At 41.6% G+C, this 20,257-nt stretch overlaps 1 protein-coding gene across 4 annotated transcripts in view; it reads right to left on the bottom strand.

The window, feature by feature from the left end:
- Positions 1 to 20,257, bottom strand: part of CDH4 (cadherin 4) — a 415,068-nt gene that overhangs the window by 148,960 nt on the left and 245,851 nt on the right. For all 4 annotated transcript variants that reach the window (XM_021416332.1, XM_021416335.1, XM_021416333.1 and 1 more), the window contains one exon: positions 11,900 to 12,123. In XM_021416332.1, the coding sequence (XP_021272007.1) occupies positions 11,900 to 12,123 (224 nt within the window). The remainder of the gene's footprint in view (positions 1 to 11,899; positions 12,124 to 20,257) is intronic.

The raw sequence follows: 20,257 nt of genomic DNA, 5'->3' as shown, positions 1-20,257 counted from the left end.
CAGTTCTTATCACAATCAATCGAGCACCTCTAGAGCTACTGCTTTATGGTAGTTTCCTCCCACTGCCTTTGTGAGGTGCTTTCACTCAGTTACATGTGGAGTAACGACAAGAGGCGTTCCAGCAAAATAAGAAGTCCACAAACCCCCAAGTCTCCACCTAGTGCCTTAATTACCGGGTTTCAGGAATTATGAGATCCTCCAATGCACTTTGTGCTCGGAAGGGCTGTGTTCTGTGCTGGGATCTGCCCCCAGTGTGCTGTGCTCAGCAGCAACACTGAAGCCATGCTCTGTTTGTGTCTGGCTGCAGGTCCTGCTGCAGCACAGTGCAGTCCACCTCTCAGAGCATGGAAAGGAGCTGAAGCTGCGCACTGACACAACACTTAGAGGATGTGCTTGCACAAGTGGATTTTTCTAAGCATGAAACCATCCTCTCTGCATCAACAAACATCCCTGACAGTATTCACAAAATGCCTCCAGCAGAACCTACTGTGCAGCACCTCCCACATCTCAGGTCCATGCATGAGCCCAGGGAAGACAACATCTGCAGCTCTTGATTTTCCAGATGAGCTGTAGCCCATGCTATCTCAACATCAAATTCACTAGACTTGAGATTAGAAGTTGTGTCCTTGCATGTCAGGAAATCATCTGTCCAGACAGCACTGAATGATTTGTCTGCTCTCCAGCATTTAACTTTGGTTTTAGGCAGAAAAAAAACCAAAAGCAAAGAAAAGCAGAATCAAGCAGATTCAAATGTCACGTGCTCTGATCAGCTGAAGAGTCACACCACCTCCTTCAGACACAGGCCAGGAAGACTCCGTTGTTGACCACGATTCCTGGGCCCTGGCCCAAATATTTTCAAATGCTGTCTACATACCAACACAGTTAGACCTACCTAATATGTTTAGAACAACAGATTTTGTTTTACATCACCTTAGAGATATCTCATTATCAAGGCTACACAAGGTACGAAATCCAAGCTGCAGCACTACAGCCCATTCTGCAGTAGAAGAGGGAACACGTGCCAAATGGCAAATCACATCTACTTCCTGTTCTGAAAATCACACGGTGACATCTAGGGTTTGTTACAACATGATCAAACACCAACCATGGAAGACGTGAACATGGTCTCTGGCAATACAAAGACAATTAAACAAGGATATGATTCTGTATTATAAAATAGATAATTTAGTAATTCTGTCTGTCTGTTAGTTTAGGCTAGAGAAGTGCAGCTAAGCCATTTGAGTGTCTTCAAATTCAAGGAGAAAAAGTGATTACAAAGTGTGGGATGAAGAAAAATAACAGAAGAAAAGACCATGCTGAGATATAAACTTAGCATTTGGATTCAGTATGATTTAGTGCCGTAGTATTCATATTAAGGCAAAATATTTTAAAGCTTGCTAACGAAGCAATGCAAAGCATGCATTGCTAGCTGTTTTATTTGAAGCCTTCATTCTGCAAACTTGGGATCATCTCTTTGCTTGGCTTCCGATGGGCTTGTTGCCCATATACACAAATGCACAGCAGAAATGCAGGTAAATCTTGATTAAGCCATTCCATTTTCTGCTAATGAAATACTTCTTTCTGTGAAAAGCGCATCCACAATATTTATTGTGAGCAGTTGTTGGACAGGGAAAGGGCCGCTCAGAGCCCACACTCTCTGTGTTTGATCAGGAAGTCACGAATGGACTAACAGCAGGGCAGGGTGCCAGTATGCTCTTTGCCACTCACCTGTTTTTTAGGAAGGCTATCAGTTCAAACCAACTCACGACATACAGAGGTAAACTCAAAACCTTTTACTGAAACAGCAGGTCAAGCTCTCAGAAAGAAACGTGAGGTTGCAGGCAGCACGGTTTTATCGGCAAGGACTGTGCAGAGATCTTTCCAAGGCCGCCCCACAGAAGGCATAGTGCTTCGCTGAAGTCTATGCCAGTGACTTCAATGGCATCTTACAGGAGTAATTTCAATCCCCTTTCAGTCTGGTGTTGCATTTAATGATGTTAAATACAACCGGCTGCATTTAGAAGAGGATGTGTATCTAAACCTCTAGGGACTGCTGGGCTTGAAAGCGGAATGGATTTAGCAAAGTTTTCTCAGAACAGCTGAGGCTGTACAGTGCCCCAGCTGACTCCAATTGTGCCCCAGCACTGGGAGCTCACGGAGACTCCTGGTCTGCATTCAGCACTGGCAATAAATGGTAAGGCAGAATGGCCATCTAGCTGCTGGCTGGCTGTAAGCCTCTGCCCCTTCAGTCCACGGCGTAAGACATCTGATTCTGGGGAGACTCAATCTCAACGCCTCCTCACAAAAAAGATAAAAAAAGAATTCACAGAAAGAAGAGGACATGTGGGTTCCCTACAACCCCCAAACCCTGCTACCTCTGCTAGTGGAAAGAAGGCTGCAAGACGCTGGCTTTCCACTAGCCCAGAAATAAAACCAGTGAGTGTGAAGAAATACCAGCTTCCACCTTCCGCTACACTTAGCAGTAGCCAGTCCCGCCAGCTGGCACGTCTCCCCTCCCAGCCAACCTGCCTCTGATATCCGTCAGCCTCTGGCTACAGAGACATCTGGAAGTTATTATCCAGCAGAGCGTATCACAAACCCATTTACATAATATAATATCATATTTTGTGTTCCTGCTTAGCTGAACATTTTGGATCGCTCTAATGTTTGGGTAAATAAGCCACCATTCTCTGCATATAAATAACAGTGTGTCTTTGGGTGCGTTTGTTAGAGATTATTAATTTTATAGGGCTCAACCCGCAAAATGGATGAATGCTCTGGATTCAGCACTAACATATATTATTCTTGCATCTGAAATAAAAGCTAACTGTAATAGAAGGTGAGGTAATAAAGCTTCTCTTTCCCAAATATCAATGTTACTTATGATTTAACTTGTTTTATTTATACGCTAGTCTTATTATTAGAGAAAGTTTAGCACTTTGCACTAGACATTTTTCAGGAAAGAAATAATGCTTGGCTTGCTTTGTTTCAAGCATCACTTCCAGTCTTTAACCGAGGCAACTTGGTTTTAATTCACTTTTATCAATCCAAGTGGATACAAAGACATCTTTAGTCCATTGTTCAAACGTATTCACCTTCATCTCCCTTATCAATACACATTTTGAAAACTTCTCCTAATTTCTACCACAAAAAATCAATTTAAAATATATAATCTGAAGCATTTTCACTTGTTTCCATGGCAGCTGGGAAAAGGACAGGAGAAAACGGTATTTACCAAACAGAAAATAAGACAATGAAAATATAGCTTAGTTCTTTAACAAAGGGAACACAAGAGCACTGCTAAATAAACATTTGCATGAATTCTGTTCTAAGGAGACAACATTTTGCTGACATTAGGGATGGCAGTGGAGGACGATAAGTCCTTTTTTCCCCAAAATACACCGTTTTCCCAGTTTTTGATCTTTTAGCAGAAAGAAATATTTCATTTTGTGTTTTCACGCAGTATAATGAAAGGGTTGCAGAACAAAAGGCAAATTTATTTATTTTAGGGTAATTGATTCTTTTGTATTTAGGTCATTGCTGAATTCGCCAAAGTGGAAGGCAGAAAAATATAGTTTTAAGAAGAGGAGACATCTTATTTTAGCCTTTCTTTTATTGCAGTCGGTCTCTGTGAAGGTATTCCTTAGGAACTATGCAGGTAGGGGTCCATAATCTGTTTTCCTCCACCTCTGGAATTCTGTTATGACTCTCTCTATTAGCTCTATTTACTAATAGTTGTAAACACTGTGGTAAATTTAATCAAAGAGAGCTTCATATCAAGTCCCACTGCCATCAAGGCATAAATTGCTATTCATGAATGATTTGTGTCAAAGCGTTCTGAAAACTAGTGCTTTAGCAGCAAGATGTTCCAATGCGCGCAATACTTCAGCAGGGGCATTAAATTAATGTGTTTGCAGAGAAGCCACTAATTGACAATGAGACGTGATTTTGGCAGTAGACTTCCACTTTAAAGATAATGAACAGTGTTCAGATACAGAGGAGAACCCCCTCTGCTCCTAAAACTATACTAATAATGTCTGGTATAAACAGGGGTAGAGGGAACCAATCCTGATAGGATATTTCAAGTGCCAGATCAAGCTGTTTGATCATCATGACTTACAAAAGCAAACAGTGGAATCTCAGCATTTGTGACCTTTCTCAAATCTGGTTGCATACAGTCAGGAATGTTATGTTTGGTTAGGAACTCATTAAACAAAATTACCTCTCCATTTATAGAAACCATACAATTACAGTATAAAACATTTTAATTAAATCAGCTAGTTAAGCAAGAATTCATTACTTTTTTTTTTTTTTTTTTTTGCTGTTTAATCAGTTAGCAGTGGGGCTGCATAGAGCAGTTCACATTAGAGTCAATTAGTAAGAAAAATTGTCAGATTTGGCAAGTGCATGAGCTTCCAGAATACATCAGCTGACAGGGAAGGAAAAGTTTGACTAAAACCTAACAGAGTTATGGCCCCCAGAGGATGAGAGCCCTGTAAAGTGCACACCCATGCATTGGGCACGCCAGACGCCCGCTCTCCCAAGGAGTCTGTGTCAAAGCTGAGCACCTGCTCAGATGTGCACTGTTCCTTGGTTTCTGAAAGATGATGCATGCATGCAAATGAAGGGTTGTGAAGTACCTGGCTGGCTTTGCAGGTTCTGGAACATTTTATCCAACATAAGTAATAAAGTGCAATTAGAGCGACTGAGGAACCAAAACATTCTTAAGCATTGGAGGGCTACAAAGGGCAGAACAAGCTGAGGAAGAATACCAGGTGAAACCAGGAAATTTTCAAACACAGAGACCACAACACTCACACTTGTAAATCAGGTAGGAATAGACCTCTTTTCTGCAGGGCCTTTACTGGGCAGCTAATGAAACGATGAGCCTGGACCCCAGAGAAACAAAGACATTCACCAGCTTGTGGCAAAGCCCATAAGGTTGCCACAGAAGACTCTTATTCAGTACAACAAATGCTGTTTAAAGATCTTTGATCAGAAAACCTAGTGAGGTTGGTGATACAGACAAGGGCTTCACAGACACAGCCAGCCTCCAACAAGGTTATGCTCACATCATGAGCCAGTGTGGCTTTTTGTGTGGCCGCTCACCAGGTGACCCCATTTGCAACAGAACACGTTGTTTTCCCAGTACAATTTAAGTAAAATTCAGAAATCACCTGAACTCACCGACACCTTTCATTTGCCCAAAACTTTGGTAAATCGTCACTATTTTAAGTTGAAGTCTGGTAAATGTCACCACAGCACTTCATAAGCTTTGCTTCTGCATTAGCAGAATACGGAGGCCTGCAGGCAACAAACACTCGTGTTCATGACTGAACAGCTGTGAAATGCAAAGGCTCTGGTGGGAGGAGATCTGGCTGGTGTGGAGAGGCAGAGCCGCACTGAAGCTTATTCCATGTCACCGCATCACGCTGGTGATCAGAGGTACCGCCTGTGCTGTGTGCTGCATTCAGGTTTTCAAATGATGCTCTTCTTCCATTCTCCAGGACAATCACATACCACATTGTAAGAAATCACATTAGAGATATGTAAGAAATCCTTCTGCCTTTGGTAGAATCTTTTATGGTTTCAAACACGCAGGTTTCAAACATCTGTGATACCTTTCTAGACGTTGCCAGGCTCTGAATATTATGAGAGCCTCCAATGAACAGAGAATGACATCACCCACTAAGCACAGCTCTTGATGTGCTTTTCTTTCTCATTTTAAGGCTTGAACATCTTATCCCAACATGAAAAGTTCTGATGAGGCTGTTTCCTTGTAAAGCTCCCCACATCAACTTGACCTTTTCACATTCCCTTTGTAAGATCTAATCTTGCACCGCTTCTTCGGTAGGATTGTTTAAGAAACATCTAAATTACTGTTGTTCACTACATTCTAGTGTTTACAAAAAGACACTTCTATCTTCAACTTAATGTCATTCTCATAATTGGAAGAAGCCCTACACAATGCCTTCAGAACTACAAGTACTTCTCAAGAGTATGGTTATTAAATTATAGAATATTACGTACTCTTCTGTCTCTTACCTGTTCGGATACCTACAGGACAGGAGAAAAGGAGGTGGATGTTGGCACATATTATAAAGTAAAAAAAAAAAGAAAACCATACCGCAGCTCGATGCTAGCTCTCTCATTCTAGAACTACCTCACCGGGAAAAAAATGCATGAAATATCTGGGCTGGAAAACCTCCTCTACCCCGATAGAACTTCTAATGAGTAATTTTATGGGCAACTTTTTAAAGTCTGCTCCAAAACCCATTTCTGCTACTTCCAGAACAGCCTGTTATAACTGTACTTCATCACAGAAGGAAGCAGGAGCAAATCTACACCTTAACAAGCCTGTGAAGCATTTTAATTTCATTTTATTTTTCTAAAGCCATGAAGTTCAAAAGATACATGAATTAAAATAATCATAATGAATTAACTGTAACAATATTCCTTCTCTTCATAATGTTTGCAAGTAAAAAAAGATCACAAGAGATTTAAGAGATCACAAGCACCGCTGCTACTTAGCACAAAGCGAAGTAATTCATTCTGGTACTTCTCCTCAGCACGAGCATGAGAGTTCGTCCTTTCAAGTTATCCTTTGGTTATTTCAAGAGGCTCTTGAGAAGAGGCTGTTCTTCTCTTATCCCCCAGTACTGGAGTGCACCTAAGCATATCCTTAAATGTGAACACATTCAATTTATCCCCATTTCCATAATGAAATTAAGGTGGATGCTTAGACGCTTCGCTGGACAGAGACAGCGAAACCCCACTGCTCACCCATTGATGACAGCCGGCTCAGCCCACTGAGTCCTTGCTGGACACTCAGGTCTGCTGCTTCTCCTTGCTGGCCAGGGATGCCAAGGAGAAGAACACAAAGCAGCTGTGCTACCAATTGACAAAGGCTTTCCTAGAAGGGTGTGCCTGGAGGAAGGCAGTTTTGGCTTTTATTCAAACTTATGTTTACACACAACTGTCAATGAATTACCACAGTGATGAAGAGTTTTTTTTTTTAGGAGAGCGAGTCCAAAACATTTTTTTGTAGCAGCAATCAGACTTGAACAGTTAGCAACAAAGAACGTGAAACCAAAGGTCAGGAGCTTTGATCTCATGAGGGCACGGCCGACATCACAGGCAGGCAGTGCGCAGCAGTCCAAGGGCTTTGTTTTATCAGGATAGACTTATTTCTGTGTAGGTAGTTCAATCCTTGCGACTTTTTTGTTTGAAGGAAGGCAGATCTGGAGCGAATTTCACTTCAGGGTGATCTTTCTAGCATGGCTTTGAGCCTGACCCTTGGTAAGATGCTGACTATTTAAGAACTAAATGCAGTGAGTGCAGTGCTTGGAAACTTCATGTAGTGGGCTGATTTTCCAAGGCAATGAGCACCTGTATGTCATATCTCATCTTGGTTTCGGTGCAAGACAACGTGATTGAGTGCACCTGAAAATCAGGTCAGGAAAGTTCATATGTTGTCACAAACAGCACTTCCAGCTCACGCAATGATTAAATGCTAGATGTTCAAATTCACTTAAGCGTGAAGTCAGACAAGTTCACCTGACGTGTCTTCATTAGACTTCCACAATTACGTGATCGGTCTCACTGGTAACAGTTATATGATATTAATTTACCCACAGAAGTGCTCGAACAGGGCAGCCCCAGGGCACCTGCTGGACAGCATAATGAGCTGGTTCTGAAATCACATCTACATAAGGCCACAAAAAAGGTAGGGTGACAAATACAATCCTTTTTCTTCAGCCCCTCTGTGGGGATAACACAGCTTGAAGGCAAACTCCATCACCTCAGTGCCATGCATCATATCGCATCCCAGCACAGGGGAAGGAGGGAAGAGAAACAACTGAGGCAGATTTTTTTTTTTACCCCTCATCTCCTCCATGCACACCCACTTCAAAGAGTCAGGGTAAACAGGAGCAATGGAAGCACAACTCCTGCTTAAGCGGTCATTTTCTTCCATCAGGGGAAGGATAAGTCTTCATCGCTTCCAGCCCTGCACAGGGCATCCTGGCTACTGCAATAACTGAGGTCATAAACATGATCGGTGCTGAATAAGCCTTTCCTTGCCTGGAGACCTTTGTATTTGTGATCAGCAATAAAAGGCTGTATTGGAATTTAAAATCTCAGCTAGGTAAAATGCCAGAGATGATTATTTAAAGGCTTTAAATAAAAAAAAAAACTGGCTGTAAGAATCACATTCATATTGTATGGCTGTGGATTCCTACCTGAGTAATGAAAAAAGCCTCAAATAAGATGAGACAATAAAACATAACCTGGGCTTAAGCAAGCATTGTTTTTTTGACAGTATTTCTCAGTGTTTTAAACACTAGCTGCATGCCCATATATTTGCAAGACTTTAATTGCACAATTTCTAGTGATTTAACATTACAAAAATTTACATGCTTCCATGGTCAAAATTTGAGAAGCTAGAACAATGAGAAATTTAGGTTTACACAAACACGATTCAAGTATGACAATATTTGTTTCTAAGTTAAGTCACTGGCAGAAAAAGACGACCAGCATCCTACACATACTGAATATATCCTGCATCTCCAAGCTCTTCTCCTGTGTTTTTATGATCCTGATTTTAAAATCACGGAGTGAGATTAAGAGAGAAACAGGAAAACTAATGAAGAAAAATTCGCCAGAAAACCAACCACACAAGTTAGATGCAAGTAAGGACTGAAAAATAAAGACCAGAAAGAGTGGGCCAGAACTTGAGACAGGACAAATCAGTCCTGGGAGCAGAGGATGCTGATTAGCCAGGAGTGATGAGTAGAGCTTGGACTGTATGGATGTGGGGATAGAACAGAAAGTGAAGCACAAAGCACTATGTACGCATTTGTGCACTTAGGAAGACTTGAGTTTCTGCAAACAAGAAGCAGAGGGCACTCTCAAGACAGGTCTTGGCAATGTCACTGTTTGCAAACATCATCTTTGGACTTGTGGTTAAATCAATACCCAATTGTTATACATAATAGCCTGCACTCTTAGGAAAGAGGACATCGCACTGCTAATTCCAGATAAGTCAAGTCTGGCTTTACTTTGTTTTCTTCTGGAGCGTTATCCCACTCAAGTTTATCTTTCATAAATGCTGACACAAGCCACAGTGACTTAATATTGTTTCATACACAACATTTTTTTCTTTTATTTCTTTCTCTTCTCTATTCCAAATTATACCCACAGGTCTGATTGATACTTTAAATTGCAACAACAGACAGCTAGACAAGAACACTGTAAGAAACTTTATCTTAAGTATTTATTGTTATGCTAGAATATCACTCGGTTTCCTCTGGGGTAATCCGTCACTCCTTGTGGGAAATATGTGACCTCATTTGCATTTTCTAATTGAATTGCTATCGTGTTTCCTGCAAGACTGAACAAAAAAAGTTCCTAGAGTTACTAACACCACTTCTGTTAACCAGAAATAAGTTTACCTGAATGTTTTCTGGGGAGGAGGAGAAAACGTATGCTTCAAGTATCATAAAATACGTGTCTTTAAATATTTACCTTCTTTGCCATCACTTCATCCTCCTAGCATTAAACTTTACTGTAGTCATTAATTTTTTTTATTACAGCAGTTGCAAGTGAAAATTTGGAAATTTTCCCAGGTTATTCAGTTATCTAATGCAATTAGCACATTTATAAGGCTAACGTTAAAGGAGGGAAAGCTGTTATTGTGTTGGACCACTCGCCACCAAAACGTCAGCTTACACCGAGAGACACCGCCCAGCTGTGGGGTCTGAGGCACAAGTGGAGACACCAAAAGCACAGGTTTTGCAATGAAAGCACACAAGGGGATGCCTACCCTGACAGCAGCCATCCCGAACCAATTCGCCACCCACCCTGAGGACGTGCTGGCCATCAGCAAAGCTCTCCAAATCTGGAGCGTGAGTTTCCATTCCCATATACTGCGATAATAAATGACCACAAACACAAAGGAAGATGTTTTTGAGGGTCATATCCTCTGCATCCCCAGGAAGCAGACCATTGCCTCCATTCTGCAGGCAGGCTATAGGTTTGCCCCCTACGTCAACTTCTCCTATAACATTTATTCTGTACTAACTTCTGCCAAATGTCTGATAACAGCCATTCCAGACAGGATAGTAATGTTCTCATGAAGCTTTAATTCTCAGGTAATTGTGAACTAAGTTCAGATTTGTCCTTTCAGTGATGATTCAAGAAGGCAAGAGGGGCTCCATCTCTCACGTCACCTCCTCCCTTCCCTCTTATACTTTCCATCTCCATACTCTGAATATACCACAAGAGTCAGAGAAGTCTTTAAAACAATCATGTAGTTTTGCTTGAGTCATATTGTACCTTACAAAAACAAATGTGAAATCTGTTTCCAGTAAAAGCCATGAAACATAGTACATTAGGGTCATGGCCTGAAACACATTGCACTGAATATTGTTGGTTTTTTTTTAAACATAAACACTATTATTTTTGAAATGAACTCAACTATATTTATTTCTTTAGTAAACAAAGGATTATTTTGCTTGCAAAAAGCACAACCATTTAAATAAAATAGGACTCAGATGCCTACTGTAGGGACTCACAATAGAACTCCTTGTGACCTTGTCATTAGTCGCGTTTTTTTATTTTCCCAGCCTCAAACTGTACACTAATAAGGCTTTTAGAAAGGAGGGATATGAATTTTAAAAAGCTTAACTCTCTTTATTTTGAACCAGAGTTCAGCTTACATTAACATCAGATGAATTTCCAATCAAATATTTTACTAAAGCACCAGTGTGTACTTAGTTTTCTTCCTGCTACACCAAGCAGGAATTGAAAGCTGTATATAAGACACCTTACTTCGTTCCTTCAATATTTAATTACTTTTAGAAGGAAGCAGTATTTCTTTGGTTAGAAAATGGCAAATACAGCTGACATAACATACAGGGCTTAATTATATCTCGCACAAGCCAGAATCTTACTGAAGAGCAGCAGAAATGTATTTATATGACTCTAAGCCATGCAAAACCTCAGGGGTCAGCCCACTGGGTGACTACTAGATTTAAGACTCCCCAAGTCTTCTCCATCACGTCTCACACGTGATCCAAGTCTTCCCAGATGCTGCAGCATTCTTACACCAAGGCACAGAAAGCTGCTCTCCTTCTTCCCCCTCCTCCTCTGCCCTCTGCGCCCAAGCTCTGCAGAAAGAGAGGAGAGGCCAGGCTTGCTGTGACAGCCACCGCAGTGCATTAATCCAATCTGCAGCCACGGCCAATTGGCCCTGCCTGTCCATTCCCAGCTGACACCCACCTTCATCCTTGCTCTACAAGGTCTTCAAGACTCAGCAATAAATCAGGTCCTCAGCCAATTTCCTGCCAATTTTATCCTAAACATAACCTCAAATCTAGCAAGGTGCTTAAATATAACCACCCAGCCAATGAAGATTTTTCTTTTTTTTTTTTTTAAATGTAGAGAGTATAACCACACTTAATCAGTGTCGCACACAATCAGTCCAGACTTACACTGACAAGGAAGAACTGCATCTGCTGAAGATGATACAGAAAGGGTGGGCCAGAGACAGCTACACAAAGAGCAGACAGAGGAATTTTTGTGTACGTGTGAACAGTCCCTGATTTCATCAGCGCTGCACAGCCCATGGCTGCATTTAACTGAAGCAGTATTTTTTGCATTGCTGGGCAGGGAAAGATTCCTGCTTTTGAGCTACATGTGTGAGACTAACAAAGAAAGCAAGCATCAGTAAACCATTTGCAAGAAGTTTGCTACTGCTTATGGTGGTTTCCAACTAGACAAATCCCCTGGAAGCACAGACCAGGTAACACACTCAATCCTATGTTCCATCCTACGACTTTTAAAGGTTTGGGAACAGAGTCAAAGGAAGAATGAAATACGAGCTCTGAAAACATCCTACCTTGTGCCCATTGTGCTGCAACTTCTCTCCCACCAGAAGCCTGACGATCGCCTCCCACCTGCCCAGGGTCTGCGGATCCCAGGCGGTCACCATCAGGATCAACTGCTTCGAGGCCATTTGCACCTGGTGGACAGCATACATGGTCCCATCTGCTCTCACCTTGAAGTCCAGGCTGTTGGTTTCATACCGAACTCCCTTGTTACCGGCACAGTTATTAAATTTTACTAGAACAGAGAGCAAGAGATAGAAGAAAAGTGTGAGATTGGCGTGATAAGGAAAGCAATCAAATACAAGTTTCAGACATTTAATTTTCACTGATGTCTTCTGTATCTCTAATAACCATCAAGGAAATGATTTAACTGTTTCTTCGACCTTTCAGGAGTGCTCTTGTGCTTAATCTCCATTCCCTGGAGAAGTTGTAAGCCATTTTTAAAGTATTTGATACAGTTTCATTAGATCTCAAACACAGCTGTTCCCCATTTCTACAAGTGGATTTCTCCCTTGTCGCCGTTATCTTTTAAATTCGACTGGAGTCTATTACCCACACTGTGGGTATTTTTTTGCACGAAATGTTCTCCATTTCCCTAACCCTTCAATAACCTACTTACCAGATAGCCTATTTGCACATTCTTAACTGAAATTTAAAAGCCCATAACAATTCCATTATCAGAAATAAAGAAACAAAAAAATTAAACAAAGAAGGAAAATTTAAACCATTTTGGGGAGCGCATCTGCTGCTAGAAGTGGGTCCCCACAACCAGAGCTGCAATCCCATGCTGGATAACCTCTCAAGTTATAGCAAAGAGGAACTGTAAACCTTTGCTTCACAAATTACAACCTGCTATTTAAAAGCTTGCACCATCAGATCCAAGCTCCCCAGTGGCTGGTATTTTTATTTTTGGCATTTTTCAGTCAAATTCATTTACAGTCTTGTTTGAAAACTGTTTTTATTGGCATTATGAAGCATGTCACATATATTAGGCTGGAAAAAAAAAGCAACCCAAACCATTAGATGACAAAATTGACAAATCTGATAGAAATTGAACCTGCAGCTAATCACAAAGGAAACAAAACGCTTTCTGCCATTCAAGTAATCCACAGGGTGGAACACACATGTGGTGAAAGAAAGCATATTGTACCCGTAAAAATATCTCAAGTAAGTGTGAATGGATACAGAGCTTTCTAGCTAGGACCATTACTTGGGCTCTTGAATGCTGTGGCTTCTGAGTGCTTCACAGTGCTCCTTGGCAGCTCTGAAAAAAGCAAAGTCTGCTGGCCCAGGTGTGTCGGAGCTTCAGCAGACACCTTGCACAGGACAGTCTAGTAAGGTGGCTGCAGTGGGAGAAGGAGTACAGAGGCGGTCCAGGCCAGAGGAGCTCCTGGGGCCAGTTTGACATCAACCATCTCAGTGAAGGTTTCCTGACCACGGAACTCCCTTTCTCCTCCTTCACCAAAGTGCACTCCTCCCTCATCAGGATGCTGCACCCATGCCATATCCATACATTTACAGAGGCTTCCCAGGCTGCGCATTGAGTGGAATCACATCATCAGTACGTTTCTATGTGTGTGCGGTGAGAACGGTTAGCTCATGCTGCAGTAAATTATTAAGCACAAAGAGTAACTGTCAGACATTGATTCACAAAAAAGAAGACAGATAAAGTTACCAGAATATAAAAGAAGTGTGGGTAATGCTTTTAAGCAATTTCACTGTTACAACGTACAGCACTAGATTCTCTTTAAATCAGGCCAGTGAAAACAAAGTCCCTCCATTTTGCTTTGGGAAGCAGGGGTTTGCTGTCTTTACCTTTCACTGTAGCTCAGTCTGCAATAAATAACCTCCATGCCTATCTCATCTGAAATGCTTTACTCCAGACGTTTGACCAGTTATCTCTGCTTTCTATCTCCAGAACCATAACAAATGCTTTTCAGAGTAATAGGAAGCGGCATCTCCTGCATCACTCACAGTTTGAATGAAACGTTGGCCACCATTTTTCTAAGGGACAGGATATTACTTAATTGCTACTTTGACCACAGATTGAAGCTCTTGGCATCCCTGCTTTTAGTCACTGTGTGTCACAGCAAGCTGCTGATACTCAACAGTCAGGAGTGGGGGATTTCTGTCTTATGATGGTGAAGTTTCCATCAGGCTCAGTAAATAAGAAAGTAAGTCAGCGCTCAGGATTGGGGTCAGCCAGCACAAAACAGAAGGACAAAACTTCTTATCTCCCAAAACAAGGTGTTCTAAATGGTGCACTGGGGATAATTCCTGCTATCACTGATCTGACTGCAGGAACAATCCCAGGCCAGTGCTCAGATCCACGCCAGGCTTTGCTCACTGACAGGAAAGACCTAGCCAACAAACACACACATTGACTTCATGTAGTTTTAGGCTCATCTGAAAAATAACAGTTCGTGAAAGCACCCAGTGAGGTTGAACACAGTTGACCGGCACCTGCAAGAACTGACACAGCACACCTGGGGTGGCTTCAGGAATACAGAGGGTGGCTGGTGCCACCAGGGAGATGTCCCCACTCCCTGTGGCATTCCCCCATCTCCCAGGAACTTCTGCAAACTTCCCTTGCGCTCACAGCTATAACAAGTAGATGCGAACACATTGAGTACTTCGCTGCTAATATGTTATTTATTTGCATCTCTGCGCCATCAGCATTGTTAGAAACAAGGCACATCAGCTGGTGTATTATTGCAATCTTCTGCTACATAACAGCAGTGCAAAAAGCCACTTCCATCCATACCTCCTGAAGTTCTGATGTATTATATACAAAAATTTGAAGAAGAGAGAAAGGAGGGATAATGACTGCATGTTAATAAGAATTCAGAGCATTCTTTGATTTTATTGAGACTAAAAGGAAGCCCTACAGTGCAGTAAGAGTCAGAGAGAAAAAAATTCTCTTCCTATATGTGTATGCAGTGATTTCAGGACTCAAAGTACTTAAACATCTGCTTAAGACACAGCGCGTTGCTCCAATATGCTGCTCTGTGTCATATGTCACTGTGTCGACTTTTATGCTCCATTATCTAAATATGGCTACCTCTTAGACAAAGTCCCTCTGTGCCTTGCTAATTACTTCCATTAGTTTAAAACAAACTTGACTAGAGACAGAGAAAATCCTGAGAGAAATTATGTCTAATTTTTTAAACAAGCAACGTCTGCGCTCCACACTGCGCTCTCAGGTAGCACAGGTAGAGGGACATGGCAATGAATCACACAGCTGGCTCCGCTGAAGAGTCCTCAGGAGCTGCAAGCAGACAAAGCTTTCAAGGACACCTGAATTCCATCACGCTTAGTAACAAACAGAGGATGCACAATGCACAACAGCCTGAGCAGCAGCAGGCAGGCTGTGGCCTGCCTGGGTGGTACCCCTGGAGCTGGCTGCCCACCGCTGCGTCTTTTTAAGGCCTCATGCACCTATGGCCATGCCTACACCAGCAGGCAACACTGTGCCCCAGCAGCAGACACTGAGGCCCAGCATCCACCCCATGGGCTCAGGGTTTGCTCCTGCTCTGGAGGCTCAGCCCAGCGGTCACCCCAACCCCAGGCTCAGCCTTACAGCAGTGGGCCTACAAGTCACAAGGCATGAATGTGAATTAACAAGTTGATTTCACCTGAGATCTTCATTAACCTCTGAGACTGCTAGGTGATGTTCAAAACTCAGTGCCACCAGTGAAGCCCGTGCCCTGCTCCCAAGGCACGATGCAGAACACAAAATCACTCCTTGTCTGATGGAAAGCAGTACAATGAACACCACAACAATTGCTAACTGTCCTCCCTGCTAAGTCCTGTGCTTCCCCTCAGCTTGTGGCAAGGAAGCTGTGAGCGATGCCCACAAGCAGATCTCAAAGCAAACATTCTCCTACAACCAGTGCTAATAAAGAAGCGAGCCTGGCTTTGCAGATGATTTCAGCCTCACAGGGGAGGCAATTCAGAAACTCATCAGAGCCTAAATACCGGGGACCACAGTGTTTAGCTGCTGTTAGGTATTGCTGCTGCTGTTGCTCCAGGCACCGTTTGTACACAGCACAGAAGCACATCTGCAACGCAGTATGTATGAACTGCTCACATTTTCACCACACGGTTGCAAGGGCTGACATTAGTAATCCTGTGCTCGTCCTCCCTGCTTCCCTGTGAAATGATTCTTTGGAAAGCTCATGACTACAGAGAATCATTTCATATACATATTTTTCTATGTGTGTATATAAATTCATATATTTGCATATCTACATATGTAATATTTTGCCAGATACATATGTATGTATTGGAAAAAAATCAAATTGTTCTTCTGTAACAAGTGCTATTGCTCAAGGAAAGGAGATCTCTTCCATATTTTCTTCTCTCCTGTTTCCTTCCCTCTCCTCTTTGCTCTCACAGAAACAGAAACCAAGATTCCATCCACTGGAAGAAAATTTTCTTGTTTTTCTTCTAATCCTTTAGAAAGATGTAAATCTATGTGATTTGCAGTTGATGTAACTCTTGACTTTAAAATAATTTAATAAATAAACAAACATTGGCTCTGTTTACAAGACTTAGATCTCTCTGTGGACACAAATCCATCTTTGACCAGTTTGAAGTCTAAAGAACACTGCATGAATTTAACATTCAAAAGCGGGAGCATCAGTAATTAGGATTTCAGATAAACAGCAGAGCCACACATCTATCATTTTTACAGGATGGTAAAAAGAAAACTTTTTTTAATATACTCTGGAAAAATGTTCAGCGATGCTTATCGAAAGCTTATGCTGAAAACAGCATCAAATGCCTGATGAAAAGAAAACCAAGAAGGCACCCTCATTAGCAGGCTTTTAGGTTTAACCCTTTACCCTCATCATTTTTAATTGCTTCTCTATGAAAGGAAGAAATACAACAATTTGATATATGCTGAAATAGGTATCGAGCGATGGGAAAAAAAGCTGCAGGAGTCTGCAGCAAACTGCTGGGCACCTGAGAAAAAAACTGGGATCTTTCTTCAAAAAAGACACAGGGTAAAAAAAAAATTCAGCAAGTTTTGCATTGTTCCCTTTTATTATTTAGCTTGTTAAGCTAGCTGGACAGAGTCAAATGATCAAGTGAGGATCTTGAAAGACATATGAATACACTGAACTTCCTTGCCCTCCAAATGCCTGAGAAATGCATTGAATTTAATAGGACTATAAATGGTATAAACCAAAGAACTGACTTTAAGCCTTATCCTTCTGGATTCTCCCTTAGCTTCTCCTAGTCCATTAAAAAGTGCCCCCTCTGGCAAGCTGCTCAGGGCCAGAGGAGCAAGAGGGATAATACTTATTTACTAGGATATACTCCCTGGCACACCATCATCCCACAGCTCAGGACACGAGTCCCTTCAGGACTCTGTTTTTCCACCATGGTTTTGATTATTAGCACTGCAAAGTTGTTTCGTTCCTGATAAACTTCAAAGCAGCAAATGCATTCCACTATTTACTGCAGAATCTTCTCTCCTCCTCAGGTTGTGTCTCTGTACACCCAGCATGACTGTGACAAACCTGAACCATAAGTCCACCCTTGTTAACGTTACTAATAGGAGGATGGCTTAACTGTCACCTTCAGGAATTCTGGATGTCAGGGCAAACTGCAGAGTCCTGGAGCCTGTGCAAAGACGTCCCTTTCATGTGATCTTTTCCTGCACTGGTACTTCTGGCCCAACGCTCCCAACACCAGCGCCCAGCCACGTTAGCAGGTTGGTGGCAGCATCTGTCCACGTGTCATCACAACAAGAACAACAATGAAATGACTTCCTTAGCAGACAGGAATCTGTTGTCTAAGAACAGGCAGCAAACCACTCAGTGAACCAAAAATATGTGCATATCACCCCATAAGGAAAGCTGAGAACTGAATCCTGAAATTCAGGCTCCTGGTTTCTCATTCAAACTGGATGATTGAGGGAATGCAATCCAACATGTATAATTAAGCAAATAGATAAACATTTTAAATTGGAAAATGGACTTTTACAGGCACTTCAGAAAGCAAATTTCCAAAACTAGCACTGGGTTAAAAAATAAGAAGTGCTGCACAGCTATTGCTGAAATTGCATCATAAAACAGAATCCTATGGAGAAATGGAAATGCTTTGGTGGAATTCCAGGAATAAATATTTTATTTACAGAAGTCTAATGCTGAGAGGAAGGAAAGAGAATCCTCTCTCTTGTACTAAAAGGACAAACGTACACAGGTACAGCAAGCTTTTCGACCACTAGAAAATACTTGGAGATGTTGCTGTTTCAGTGTTCTGCAGAAACTATACCTAATTTGAGCCACTCCACTCACAAGCGATACAACATGTAAGTCCTGAGTGCTATTTCCATCTCAATCCTGCTTACAGTGAATCCTATACTCTCATACGATGCACAACTGTATTTGCTACTCAGTTAATAAAATACTCTGAGCTCTTCTCCTTCTGTACGAGAAAAACAATGCATAATGCAAAAACACAATAGCTGTAAAACCTGATAAAAACAATGTATAATTTTCAACCTGCCATTCCTAATTTTATGGGTTACATTTTCAACCATCCCCCCCCATAAAAAAATATTACACTAATAAACTCTTAGTGTCTTTATTTAATATTTATAGTACTGTGGGAGAACCAAACTCTCCTGGTAAAATGGTAAAAGCTGCAATTCAAACAGCTTCTTCAGAGTCTAATAAACACATCCCCAGTGATCAAATTTAACAGTATACAGTTTAAGAAAATGCTTTGATACAGAAAACTGTTGGAAATAAAGGGATGTGTGTTGGTTGGGATCTGACTGTATATAAAAGCATGCATGCCCACACTCTTCATAAAGCATTGATTATTTCATAGAATCACCAAGGTTGGAAAAGACCTACAAGACCATCCAGTCCATCCACTTATCACCAATAGTTCTCACTAGACCATGTCCCTCAATACGACATCTAGATGTTCCTTGAACACCTCCAGGGTCAGTGACTCCACTACCTCCCCGGGCAGCCCATTCCAGCTCCTGACCACTCTTTCAGAAAAAGCAGTATTTCCTAACATTCAGCCTGAATCTCCCCTGGTGCAACTTGAGGCCATCCCCCCTCATCAGAAGAGGCTGACCCCCAGCTCACTACAACCTCCCTTCAGGTAGTTATAGAGTGTGGTAAGGTCTCCCCGAGGCTCCTCTTCTCCAGACTGAACAATCCCAGCTCCCTCAGCCGCTCCTTGTTTGTAAGTGTTCAGAGAATAAAAAAAACCACAATGAATGAGCTATCAGAATTAACGAACTGACCAACATCTATCAGCTGCTGAAAATACTCAGCATGATTCACCATTTTCTATTATTAATTGCTGGAAAGTAACATAAAAAGAAATCTGTTGCAATTTTATCTATTTTCCATATCTAAGGTCAATGTCAAACATCACAACCAATTTTCCAGAGGGTTGCTTATGATCTCTGAGCTATGACTGCTAATATTTGCATTACCGGAATAATAAGTTACCATAACTATTTACCAAGTGTAATTATGTTCAACAAAATCTTCCTTTCTTATCTTGTAATCTTCAGTTACAGTGAACTGTCCTATACGGAATATGCAATAATACAAAATCCATGACACTCTCAACCCATCGCTTACTCGTTAGAAGTAACTCCACGCGTTAGTCAACTGGCAACACTTCTGAAATGGCCAGTGAGCAGTAGCGGGATCCATCTCTAGCAGCAAGACAGATTTGAAACGGTACATAAAAGTTTTTCACATTTAGAAGTATATTTGAATTTCCCCACTTTAAATTCCAGATCCCAGCCCCTCCACAACCAAATTATCCATGCAGGATTTGGGCCCAGGCTATTAAACCACTAACTGCCTCACGTTCATTTGCAAGGTTGTTGCGCTTGCTGCAACCAGGACTGCCTCCAATAGGTTTTATGGGCAAAACTGCAAGCCTCTTCATGTACAGAGAGTTATGAAAAATATATATGTATCCGTGGGTTTGCTACAACTACACAGAAAATTCATCTTTTCATTTCCAGAGCCACCAAAATGCTTTCAATGCCATTTCCAGTTTTACATTCATTTTTAACAGTTCTTGCTTACGTAGGGCTTCTGTTTCCGTGGCCAGATAAAATGAAAAGGAACAATAACTTCCAGCACATTGAAGTTGGGATCCTTAGAAAGTCATTCTGTCACCCGTACAGTCAGCCAGTAGCAATGAGGAGTTGAGAGTACATTAAAAAAAGATCTAAATCCCATTCAAACAAAACAAAACCAGCCCTACAGTAAACAAACTCCAATTCCCAGACACTGCCTGCCTCCTTCATACTCCCACCAGTGCTATTTTTCATTTACTTGAAGCCAATTCAACTAAAATATATGTTTTTAAAG

Source organism: Numida meleagris, chromosome 19 (assembly GCF_002078875.1).
Source record: "Numida meleagris isolate 19003 breed g44 Domestic line chromosome 19, NumMel1.0, whole genome shotgun sequence".
Taxonomy (NCBI): Eukaryota; Metazoa; Chordata; class Aves; order Galliformes; family Numididae; genus Numida; species Numida meleagris.
The sequence above is the reverse complement of the archived record's forward strand: the minus strand, read 5'-3'. Positions and strand labels throughout refer to the sequence as shown.